Here is a 13213-nt window from a genome sequence, read left to right on the forward strand (position 1 = left end):
TCAGAAAAAAAAAGATTTAGTTTTTTTTCTTTCCTTTTAGAAAATCTGAATGATTAACTTACTCCAGGAAACACTATCTATAACTGCTACACAAGACCACTGTCTTTCTCTTATATTCTCAAGCTTTCAAGTATCCTATTTGCAGACAATATATGCCTAACAAGGATTTGGTGAATAAATGAATGGATTAATGAAAACCTAGAAAATAAGGCCTACCCAAAATCCTCCCCCTCAGCAACTCAATTATGTAACCATTCTGCTTCAAGTGCTACTTGGTGTGTGCATGGAACCACATGCAGTGCTGTGCTGGCTTTTATAAAATGGCTGGGGCAGTAAAGTCAGCTAGAGAGAGAGACGAGTAAGGTGGGTCAGGAGTGTTTATGTTAACTAGAAGACGTGGGGGTTAGAAGACGTCAGTAGGTGTTAAACAAGGCTTGCACTTATTTGTATCTATCTATCTATCCATTCATTCATTATTTATTTTACTTTTTATTTATTTATTTTTTAATATAATTTATTGTCAAGTTGGCTAACATACTGTGTATATAGTGTGCTCTTGGTTTTGGGGGTAGATTCCCATGATTCATCACTTACGTACAACACCCAGTGCTCATCCCAACAAGTGCCCTCCTCAATGCCTTGCATTTTTATAGATCAATGACTTTCAGCTGTGGGAAGGATGAATTTGAGGGGTATAAGCTAAAGTCAGGGACAGATCACTTAGGAGGCTATCTCAGTAATACAGTAAGATGATGAGCTTCTGTACTAAGTAAGTAGTTACAGGAAAAGAGGGGAGTAGAAATATTCTAGAATGTAGAATATTCTGGAATGCAGAATATTCCAGAATGTAGAATGTAGAAATATTCTTTTTTTTTAAATTTTTATTTATTTTTGAGAGAGACAGAGCACAAGTAGGGGAGGGGCAGAGAGAGAGGGAGACACAGAATCTGAAGCAGGCTCCAGGCTCTGAGCTGTCAGCACAGAGCCCTATGCGGGGCTCGAACTCACGAACCGCGAGATCATGACCTGAGCTGAAGTCTGACGTTTAACTGACTGAGCCACCCACGCACCCCTAGAAATATTCTTTATAAGGCAAAATCCATAGGTCTCAGAGATGAGCATGTAGAGGGAAGCATATAGGTAGAGTTGACGCTAACGCTTAGGGATGGTACCCTGGGCACATGGTAGCATCACCAGCTAAGAGAATATATAGGATCCTATGCAAAGCTTTAGGCAGGAGTCCCCAGTCACAGGTGCACAGCACAACTCTGAAAGGTCTATTGTAGGTAACTCCTCATTTTAGTAGTTGTCAGAGTTTGTGAATGACTTACTCTGTTTTCAGCCATCAGTACTGGAGATTATCTCTAAAACAGAGACATCCTCACTCATTTGCATTCCAATGCACAGTCTTAAATAGGAAAGTAGCAGCTGAATTTAAAGCCAGTAGGTCAGACACTGTGGGTAACCCCTAACCTATCTGTGCCATAACCTGTAATGCTATTTATGTTACCCATCGACGAAGACACTCGCATTCTTTTATGCTTTTTATAGATCACTGTAGCAAAGCAATTTCAAAACCAAAACTCTGAAAACACAACAGAAAAGCTCCTTCACCTGGGGCTAACAGCTTTGTCTCTCTGAACAGTGGGGATCTAATGTGTTATGCATGTGAACATCAACTATCCTTTCTCTCAAACTGGATGCCAGATGACAAACTACTGCCCAGAGGGACTTGTAAATGCGCCCCCTCCATTTGCCTGACTAATGGGCTCTTGCCTTCCAATCATCCTGTCATCAAAGAACTGCTATCTCATTTACCAGGGTCTCTCACTTCTTCTGGTCCATTGTAACCCCCCTGCCAGAGCAGCTACAGAGAGACCCCAGGCGGGGATCCCCAGTGGTTCTGGGGAGGGGGAATGATGAGACTTTCTGAGAAAGAAAAGTACAGAATCTGTCTGAATTGGAGGATTTATATGGGTGTGATCTAAGGCTGGAAATGTAGGCAACAGTGCCTTCAATATCAGGATGAGGGCTTTTTAATTTATCCTGCAGGTAAGAGGACCTTTGGGTCAAATGGCAGAGTTAGGCTGGATCACTGGTGTGAACTCAGCCCAGAGGACCAAAGGTAAATTCCTCCGTGCTTGATACACGTAGAGAACATCCTTTGTTTTCTGACCATAGAGGTATTAGTTTATGGAGCCCTCTTTTAAACTAAGATCCAGTTGTTCCTCAGTTTTGAGTCTCCTACTTCCTAACTGTCCCAACACTGGTGGGTCTACTGGCAGCTGTGGTTTCTTTGCAATCTCAGTTCAAGTTTCTCTTATCTGTTTTGAGGAAATTGCTTCTTCTCGCCTTGAACTTGCAGTTTTGCCCTGATATGCAATTGTCTTGGCATGTGACGACTTACCACAGAGCCACTCCTGGGAACTGTAAAACTCCCTTCTTCATCTGGGGACCCATCCGACAGGGCGGTACTGTTGAGAGAAGCATCATCTGGCTAGACGGAGAAAGGAAAGTACCATTCTTATTCAGGCAGACACTTCTAATGTGTTTGTGTACTGCACTGTGTGTATGTATTTAGATGTGTGTGACAACATACAAAGTCGTGGCTGCCTGGGCAGCCCTTCAGGGAACATTACCGTGAGTGCCTAAATGCGAGGCCCTCTGGCCGACACTGGACAGACGACGGCCCCTGTAGCAGGCACTGCTGTTGCCCGCCACAAACTCCCTTTGCTTTAACAATGTCTTGGTGTGGTTCCAGGGAGTTAAACCAAAGAACTTCATTTCCAGGATTCTTTGCAGCTAAGAGTGATCACGTGACAAGTGTGGTCCACGAGATGCAAGTGTAATTTTACCAAGAGGGCTTCCGGAATGGCTGAGGCTTTCCTGACCAAAAAAGAAATCTGGTCAGCTCCTGTACACTCATGACAGCACCGCAGATGACAGCCTACAGTTGCCGGGAATCTTGCTCAAATAAGCATGATGGCCACGGCAAAGGATGGCAGGGGCAGAAGATCAAACCCACCTGGGTTTGTGCAAAGGTATCAGGTGAATGCCCTGTCAGACTTGGACCTCCAAATCTCCATGTGAAGCAAAATAACTCCAACACTTCCATTACACATGGCCAAACACAAACCTGTCTAATCTTACTTTTTAAACACACCCTATGATTATCTTCTGCAGTGACGAGAATTCAGCAGCAACAGCACCACGTTATGTTTATAAAGCTGGAAATAGATTTTTGCTTTAGCAGACAATGGCTTCACTAAAATTTAAGACATAAATATTCTTTTCTTTACTGAAGGAACCTTACTGCAAAATACGATGCATTTGATACTTATGAATACATACAGTATTCTGTCTTTTAAAAAACTGTTGCTCACCTTGCTTGACCACATTTTCTAAATTTCTTTTTTTTGGTAATTTTTTAATGCTTATTTATTATTCAGAGACAGAGAGAGAGAGCTTGAGAATGGGAGGGGCTGAGAGACGGGGAGACACAGACTCTGAAGCAGGCTCCAGGCTCTGAGCTGTCAGCACAGAGCCCAATGCAGGGCTCGAACTCACAAACCGAGATATCATGACCTGAGCCAAAGTCGGATGCTTAACCGACTGAGCCACCCAGGTGCCCCTCTAAATTTCTTATAGAGGATAGGCATTACTTTACAAGGTGAGCAAAGGACTTTTTTTTTTTAAGGGACAAATAAAACACAAGAACTAGTATAAGAAATTTAAGTCAAGATGGTGAACTGACAATTATCTACCCTTCCTATCCCCAATCACTGAAATGGCAGAAAACATATAATTTCTTTAAAGGAAGACATTTTTTTTTTTTAATTTTTTTTTTTCAACGTTTATTTATTTTTGGGACAGAGAGAGACAGAGCATGAACGGGGGAGGGGCAGAGAGAGAGGGAGACACAGAATCGGAAACAGGCTCCAGGCTCCGAGCCATCAGCCCAGAGCCTGACGCGGGGCTCGAACTCACGGACCGCGAGATCGTGACCTGGCTGAAGTCGGACGCCTAACCGACTGTGCCACCCAGGCGCCCCGGAAGACATTTTTTTTAAAGGACGACATTTTTAATAGCACTGGGAACCAGTACAGAATTATACAGCAGACCAACTCATAGAAATTTGTAGATGAAAAGAAAATAGAATTAGTTTGGTAAAATAAAAATCTTTACCCCTGAGCAGCATGAAAGAAAATTTCCAGAGAGGGAGAAGAAAAACAAACAACACAGAATTGTACAAAGACTAGGAAAGAGTCCCAGGTACATAGTTAAAAAATGTTTGCAAAATAGGAGCCAAGCAGACCAGCTCCTAAAATATGTAGACAGCCCCTAAATATAACCGAGGAAACCCTCCCAAAATGTAGTCCAAATAAAATGAACTAACTACCTTGGGCGGTGGGTTCCTATTGTGAGTATAAGGGTCTGAGAGAGAAGGAAATCAGGAGGCCACAACAAAAGTCATGGAGGGGAGACTGAAACGAAGTCAGCTTTGCCTGTAAGTAATGACTTAGGTCCTTCATCCTTCATCCTTGGCATCCTTCGCATCTGGGGACAACGTTTACCAACCTACCTGCCTCCTCTATGCACCTTAAAGCTAAGGACACTCCACTCGCTCACAAGAACACACAATCAAAATTTTGGCCTTCAGCCCCGAATAGCCAAAGTAATTTTGAAGAAGAAGACCAAAGCAGGAGGCATCACAATCCCAGACTTTAGCCTCTACTACAAAGCTGTAATCATCAAGACAGCATGGTATTGGCACAAAAACAGACACATAGACCAATGGAATAGAATAGAAACCCCAGAACTAGACCCACAAACGTATGGCCAACTCATCTTTGACAAAGCAGGAAAGAACATCCAATGGAAAAAAGACAGTCTCTTTAACAAATGGTGCTGGGAGAACTGGACAGCAACATGCAGAAGGTTGAAACTAGACCACTTTCTCACACCATTCACAAAAATAAACTCAAAATGGAGTAAGGACCTGAATGTGAGACAGGAAACCATCAAAACCTTAGAGGAGAAAGCAGGAAAAGACCTCTCTGACCTCAGCCAGATTGTAAGTAGCAATCTCTTACTCGACACATCCCCAAAGGCAAGGGAATTAAAAGCAAAAGTGAATTACTGGGACCTTATGAAGATAAAAAGCTTCTGCACAGAAAGGAAACAACCAACAAAACTAAAAGGCAACCAACGGAATGGGAAAAGATATTTGCAAATGACATATCGGACAAAGGGCTAGTATCCAAAATCTATAAAGAGCTCACCAAACTCCACACCCGAAAAACAAATAACCCAGTGAAGAAATGGGCAGAAAACATGAAAAGACACTTCTCTAAAGAAGACATCCGGATGGCCAATAGGCACATGAAAAGATGTTCAACGTCGCTCCTTATCAGGGAAATACAAATCAAAACCACACTCAGATATCACCTCACGCCAGTCAGAGTGGCCAAAATGAACAAATCAGGAGACTATATATAGATGCTGGAGAGGATGTGGAGAAACGGGAACCCTCTTGCACTGTTGGTGGGAATGCAAATTGGTGCAGCCACTCTGGAAAGCAGTGTGGAGGTTCCTCAGAAAATTAAAAATAGACCTACCCTATGACCCAGCAATAGCACTGCTAGGAATTTACCCAAGGGATACAGGAGTACTGATACATAGGGGCACTTGTACCCCAATGTTTATAGCAGCACTCTCAACAATAGCCAAATTATGGAAAGAGTCTAAATGTCCATCAACTGATGAATGGATAAAGAAATTGTGGTTTATATACACAATGGAGCACTACGTGGCAATGAGAAAGAACGAAATATGGCCCTTTGTAGCAGCGTGGATGGAACTGGAGAGTGTGATGCTAAGTGAAATAAGCCATACAGAGAAAGACAGATACCATATGGTTTCACTCTTATGTGGATCCTAAGAAACTTAACAGAAACCCATGGGGGAAGGGAAGGAAAAAAAAAAAAAAAGAGGTTAGAGTGGGAGAGAGCCAAAGCATAAGAGACTCTTAAAAACTGAGAACAAACTGAGGGTTGATGGGGGGTGGGAGGGAGGGAGGAGAGGGTGGGTGATGGGTATTGAGGAGGGCACCTTTTGGGATGAGCACTGGGTGTTGTATGGAAACCAATTTGACAATAAATTTCATATATTAAAAAAAAAAAAATTTTGGCCTTCAGAAAAATTGATCCACTCAAGTGCAAAGGAAACATACAGCAATTTCCTAATTGATTAAAAATTAATAAAGTCCTGTGCTATGATTCTGCAGAGGATTTTGAGAGCCCACAGGGCTTGTAGTTCCACCTGAGAGTGTGCTGGTACCTTCTGTCTTATGGAACACTTTCCACCCTATGCCTCCTTGGATGGAGTCTCGGGTGGATCACCTCACCCTCTTGCTGTGACAGGATTCTCAAGGACAGTGTTATGAGGGAGGGACTAGGGAAGTGGATGGGAAAAAACAACCTGGATCCATAGTCTTGGTACAAAGCTCTCTCTGCAGTGGACGCAAAACCTAAAACCTAAAACGCTTGCTGCCACCTAATGGGAGATATGCACTTTCCTGATCAGATGGTTCTCACACTTGGGCACTTCACTGTTTGTGTCACTTATTATTACACATTCTAAAAGCTGGCATTTCTCCACTTAGGAGGTTTATATTTGAAAAATAACTGGAAAAAAAAACCTAAATATTTATATCTTAGTTGATAGTGAAAATACTGAAAAAAATTTTTTTACATGGTAGTCTGTTGTTTTTCTGTATGAGCTTACCCCCAAGGACCAAGCTTTAGCTGACGACATCCTCCACTTGGGAGACACACACAAAAAATTAGTTTATGCTGTTGCTTCTCCCTATAGACGCTTTTTTTAAAAGATAGAATTTAGTTAGGGGCGCCTAGGTGACTCAGATGGTTAAGCGGCCAACTTTGGCTCAGGTCATGATCTTGCAGTTTACGAGTTCAAGCCCCACGTTTGGCTCTGTGTTGACAGTTCAGAGCCTTGAGACTGCTTCAGATTCTGTGTGTCCCTCTCTCTTCTCCTCCCCTGCTCATGCTCTGTCTCTCTCTCTCTCTCTCCCTCAAATTAAAAAAAAAAAAAAAAGAATTTAGTTATTTTTGATTTACCTATTATTTCTTTCTGAGTTTATGAGCTATGGGTGATAGCCTGTGGGTAGGTTGTCTGCCAAAAATCTAAATTATGTTGCATCTTTACCCAAGAGAAATGATGAGAATACACATCCTTTATACGATATGAATGTTCATTGTGGTAACATGCATAACTGCTCAAAACTGGAAACAATCCAAATGTCTATCAACAGATGAACAGATATACCAATAGTATATTTATGCAATGGATTATTGGTAGTAATAAAAGGACCAACTTCCAACACGTGCATCAAATGGATGAATCTAAAAATTATTTTGAGTGAAAAAAAGACAGACACAAGAGTACATTGTATTCATAATTCTACTTATATGGAAGTTAAAATCAACCTAAGGGTTAGAAATCAGCGCAGGGCTTGCCTGGAGGAGGGGCAGGAGGAGCAGGAGGATAAGGGAAAGGGCCCCAAAGAGATTTCTGGGGTGATGGAAATTTTCTCTGTTTTGACTAACTTGTGGTTATGTGGGTAAAAACATATGTTAGAACCAACTGAATTCTACACCTAAAACACATGTATGTATTGTTTGTAAATCTACTTCAGTAAAAAAACATAAAAATATTTTGATTCCTTAAAAAAATGTAATTCTTTGCAGTACCTGGGTGGCTCAGTTGGTTAAGCGTCTGACTTCAGCTCAGGTCATGATCTCACGGCTCGCGGGTTCAAGCCCTGCATCAGGCTCTGTGCTGACAGCTCAGAGCCTAGAGCCTGCTTCAGATTCTGTGTCTCCCTCACTCTCTGCCCTTCCCCCGCTCACTCGCTCTTGCACGAGCATGCTTTCTCTCTCTCTCAAAAATAAACAGTAAAAAATATATTAAAAAACAAATGTAATTCTTCTCTTCAGAGTGATTTAAGGGGCTATGGCTACTCTGAACCAAGAGCCCACTGCTACAATAATGGGAAAAAAGAAGACTATGTTTACTGAAATTCAGAAAAAGAGTGAGATAAGCTACAATAATACCATCATGACCAAGAAAAAACTATTCATCTGCAACATAAAGATGAAGAAATCCAAGCAAACAGGCTAACAGGAGAGGAAATTTTGGAGGTACTGAAATTCAAGCAAAGAGACAACCATCTAACGTGTGTTCTAGAAGGCTGGAAACACAGAAAATGGGGAGAAAATAATGTAAAACATAACAGAAGACAGTGTGCAGAAACTGGAGGGAAAAAAAAAGTCCTTGGATAGAAGGAACTTGCAGAGCAATGGCCAAAATGAATGCAGTAAAGGGCAGATCCTCATGATGGTTCAGAACTCCAGCAGTAAATTCAAAATCAATTAAAAATGCCAAAGTTGAGGGGCGCCTGGGTGGCTCAGTCGGTTAAGCACCCGACTTCGACTCAGGTCATGATCTCACGGTCTGTGAGTTGGAGCCCTGCATCGGGCTCTGTGCTGACAGCTCAGAGCCTGGAGCCTGCTTCGGATTCTGTGTCTCCCTCTCTCTCTCTCTCTCTCTCTCTCTCTACTCCTCCCCTGTTCATGCTCTGTTTCTCTCTGTCTCAAAAAAAATAAACGTTTTTAAAAAAATTTTTTTTTTAAAAATGCCAAAGTTGAAAAAATTTGCACGGTGAACAAACAAACGAACGAAACCACTTACACGTAAAGGAATGAGATTCAGGTAACCAAAATAAGAAAAGAAAAGAAAAACAATAATATAAGAGTGCAACATTCAATGAGCAATAAGAGGAATTCTGCCATAAAGGTTTTCCCTGACAGCTAAGGTCTTCTGTTAATAAGGGTCACTCATTTTACACATATTCCAATCAGGAACATCAACATGGTATTCAGAGTCTGCTGGATTAAATCCGTACGTTACAGCGGCAGCATAAAAGGAAAAAGTTAAAAGTTCATGCTAACGCTGGCATTGCGTCGTACACAGTGGTACCAACCTTGGCCTACCCACCATTGGTTCCTTGTTTTGTGACTAAAACAAACTCCCACTTGTTTAAATCAAAGTTCTTTAGATTTTCTTTTCCATGAAGCAAACGCAGATATAACTGACATTTTTTAAACAGATGGTATGATGATTGTATTTTGCAGTAAATTATGAATCAATACCAAGTGTAGCCATTTGATTTCACTCACTTAAGACATTGGAAATATACTAGATGAACTGCTTTGCTTTTCAACTAGACTAACACCTCAAATGACTAATTCATTTATGTGGACTGCACATTTTATCTATATAAGGAGTGGTTTGTAGAGTAGGTTTGTTGATGGAAGACTGAGTTGTAAGACTTGTCAATGCCCAAATTCAGTGGCATTTGCAGTTCAGAGTCAAGGGTCCACCACTTATAATACATAAAAAGACGATTTCTTTACTTAATGTAGCTTGTTGCAAAATAAACACTTTGGATATTAATGAAATCATAATATATTATATGAACTCTGTTTTAAAGGTTTATTTAGGTATAACCTACAATTAACTGCCACTATTTAAAGAGTAAAAGCATGCATTTTGATGTCGTTTTGAGAAATATTTAGACCAGTGAAACCATCACCATAGTCAATACAGTGAACAAAAGGAGCACACCAAAAACTTTCTTATACCCCGTCAAACTTTCCTTCCCTCCTTTCCTCACCCATCCCCAGGTCTCCAGGCAATCACAATATCCTTTCCCTCTCTATAGGTTAGTTTGCATTTTCCATGATTTACAGAAGTTGAATCTTTTTGGTCTGGCTTTTTTCACATGGCATAATTATTCTGAGATCCATCCATGTTGTACATATTAATAGTTCATTGCTTTTTATTGCTGAGTAATATTCCATTGTATGGATATACGAGAATTTGTTCATCCACCTGTAGGTAAAAATGGTCGTTCCCTGTTTGGGTCCATTACGTGAGAAACATTTGTAAGTAAGTCTTTGTGGTAATATATATTATGTATGAGTAAAATGGCTGGGTTTGAAGTAGGTATATGCGTAACAGTTGAAGGTTGCCAGGGGTGCCTGGAGGCTCAGTCAGTTAAGCTTCTGACTTCAGCTCAGGTCATGATCTCCCAGTTCATGGGTTTGAGCCCCGCGTGGGGCTCTGTGCTGACAGCTCAGAGCCTGGAGCCTGCTTTGGATTCTGTGCCTCCCTCTCTCTCTCTGCTCCTCCCCCCGCTCGTGCTCGCGCGCGCGCCCTCTCTCTCTCTCTCAAAAATGAATAAACATTAAAATAAATTTGTTTTAATATTTAAAAAAAAAGAAGTTGCCAAATTATTTTCCAAAGTGGATGGACCATCTTACACTACCACCAGCAGGGCAGCAGCAGATGAGAGGGTCAGTCCTGCATTTGGCAGGTTATGTAGAGACACCTCCCTGTGGCTGTATTTGCATTTCCATAATCACCAGTGATACTGAGCACCTTTCATGAGGTTAATTTGCCATCCCCATATTTTCTTTGGTGAAGCATCTGTTCAAATCTTTTTCCCATGTTAAAAGGTGAGAAAAGACCAAACAAACCTTTACCAATGGAAAGCTCGGGGTATGTTCTTGAAAGAGAAAGTTGATTTGTTTTCAAAAGTAAAGGATTTGTGTAGTTAAGTTAAGGGAATCAAAGGTCAAATACCAGCAGGGAGCAGACTGGGGATAATTTTTTTTTCTTTTTTTTTTCTTTTTTCTTTTGGGATAATTTTTAATATCAAAAGAAATCTTGTGTTATTTCTGCAAACAACCGGGGTTATATTCTGGGATTAAATGGGAAAGTTAAGTCAGATGATCCAAACTCTCTTTCCTAAAACCTAATAGAGTGAACAAAACATAACTAAAAAATAGGAAAAAAGATTCCCAGCAACATTCATATGAGGGGTGATTGGACAGAGATGTTCCAGGAATAACACAAATTCCTTTCTACAGTCCAACTCCCTCTCCATCAAAACTGCACTAATGAAGAAAGCAAATGGAGAAAATTTTGAAAAAGACAACTATCATCATGTCCAAATTAGGAGAGAGGACAACCAAAGGTGTGAGTAACCACAGGTGAGCTCAATACATGCACATTCAAACAAAGACTCCCCTGCACCATCTCAGCAGGGAGGAGGGAACCTATTGGGATTCCCCATTCTGCCTTTTGCTAATCTGGGAGGAAGCCAGGACAGGGAACATGAGCATGGAAAAACAAAAAAGAAAACACTACACAACCTCCACCAAAGGAAAGAAAAGACTGCTTGAAGGAGTGTACATAGAAACATGTGAGAAAAGGCTCTGGGCTGAACCGTGAATAAAGTAAACTTTCCTGGTTGTAAATGGATATAAGCTTGACCCTTCTTGTGAGGCTTGCCTGACTTTTCCCTCCTCTGGGTCAGCTGGGAGAAGTGGAGATGGGTAAAAGTAGGGAGAGGGAGAAGGGAAAAAGGCACTGGATACCTGGGATTACATGTATGGTCAGAAGAAAGGTGCCTGGTATTCACCCTGCACTGGGAAAACAATAGAAAACCTGAGGACACCCGCTTCTCCTCCAACAGATGGACCTATGACTCGATGGAACTAGCACTTATGAGAATTTTTTTAAATAAAAGAAAAAACAAAGAAACTAAATCTGCCCCAGAAACGGCCTACCATCATTGGTTTTCTGGGTATTTATCTGTTTTTATAGAGCATGCAATTATTTGTGAGCTTAATTATTAAACTTGGGTTTGTTTACTGCTGAATGTTTTCCTATAAATTGATTAAAGGTAGATAGGTATGTTGACAGCTGTGGCTGTCCAGTCATCTTAATTATGGTGCACTGTTTTGAAGTTTTGCCTGATTGTCTTGGGGAAAAAAATGGCCTCTTCATTCATCCCTACTCCCAACTTTCCTGCTATAACTTACCAAGGAATCACTTGTTTTCATAACTCCTGGCAGCTCTTTTTCCTCCTGGGGACCATCCAACTGAGCAGTATGATTGTCACAGGTATCACCTGGCTAATAAGAGAAACGAAAGCCATTTTTATTCAGGCATATCTGTCCCAACATGACTGTTTATTCAATTATTCATTACACAAACTCTATAAATGGATAGCCATGTGGTGATATACAGAGTTAATGACTGACCTGTGCAATGTCAAGGGCATTTGCCAATTCATCCACAATTATACTGATCCTCATAAATACTGTGTACTATGGCAGAAGTTGGTCTCAAGAGCAGACACTGTTAATTAATTACCTGCCAAAATCCACTTTTATTTCCTTCTTAACTTACGAATATCATGATCTGTTCCAAGATGCTACATCTAAACTAAAAAGACTAAAGTGTGATCATGTGATAGTTATGACCAATGAGATACAAGTAAAATCCTACTTGGTAGAGCATCCAGAAAGGCTAGTATTTTCTTGTTTAAGTGGATAGAATCTGCTGGCTGATGCTTCTTCCAGAACATGGACATGATGCCTGTGATGCCCAGGCATTAAATATAAGCCTATAAGCATTAAATATAAGCCCACATGCTGCGTGGAGCAGAATGGAAAGATGAAAAAGTCGGTAGATTCAGGCTAGGGATACCAGCCACACCAGCCTCAGACGTCTTATTTTATAAGGACAATAATCTCTAATTGTCTAAGTCATGCAGCTTACTGATAAAACTATGCTACTTTAAAATCAGACTTTATGACTTTTGGTAATGACTTATAAATCAGCAAAAGTAGTCAGTTTTTTTTTCAATTAAGAAACTGGAAATACAGTAGATTGATGGTCTCACAAATACACGTGACTGAACCAAACATTTCATTCCCATTCACTGAATATTATAAAAGCTCTGATTTTCATTATGCAGCAAGTATATTTGGAGACTATTCCAATTGTGATCGATGGCATTATAAGCTTTGTGCATATGCTCTAAGATTTTTAGCAGCACTTGTGATATAATGGCATTCCCCCAAATAAGATGTAATTCTTCTATTCTATGATTGAAGCAACATTGTGCCAAATTAAACACACTGGATAATAGTGAAATCATAAACTTCTACATGAAACTTCAGAAACTGTTATTTTTCATCTTGCTTTTCCATATTTTCTAATTTTCCCCCAAAAGTGTACGCATTATATTCATAAGAAAAACATACATCTGTTTTGA

General features: G+C 40.6%; 1 protein-coding gene and 1 long non-coding RNA gene across 7 annotated transcripts in view; both read right to left on the reverse strand.

The window, feature by feature from the left end:
- Positions 1 to 13213, reverse strand: part of LOC147575507 (uncharacterized) — a 299228-nt gene that overhangs the window by 125473 nt on the left and 160542 nt on the right. The window lies entirely within an intron of this gene.
- Positions 1 to 13213, reverse strand: part of ARHGAP28 (Rho GTPase activating protein 28) — a 196520-nt gene that overhangs the window by 56426 nt on the left and 126881 nt on the right. For 5 of the 6 annotated variants that reach the window (XM_086682496.1, XM_086682498.1, XM_086682500.1 and 2 more), the window contains 2 exons: positions 11973 to 12065; positions 2408 to 2497 (listed from right to left, as the gene is read on the reverse strand). In XM_086682496.1, coding sequence (XP_086538622.1) covers positions 2408 to 2497; positions 11973 to 12065 — 183 coding nt within the window. The remainder of the gene's footprint in view (positions 1 to 2407; positions 2498 to 11972; positions 12066 to 13213) is intronic. The other variant, XM_086682497.1, reaches the window with a different exon arrangement.

This window comes from Puma concolor, chromosome D3 (genome assembly GCF_028749965.1).
Source record: "Puma concolor isolate L17-30 chromosome D3, mPumCon1.1.hap2, whole genome shotgun sequence".
NCBI classification, from domain to species: domain Eukaryota; kingdom Metazoa; phylum Chordata; class Mammalia; order Carnivora; family Felidae; genus Puma; species Puma concolor.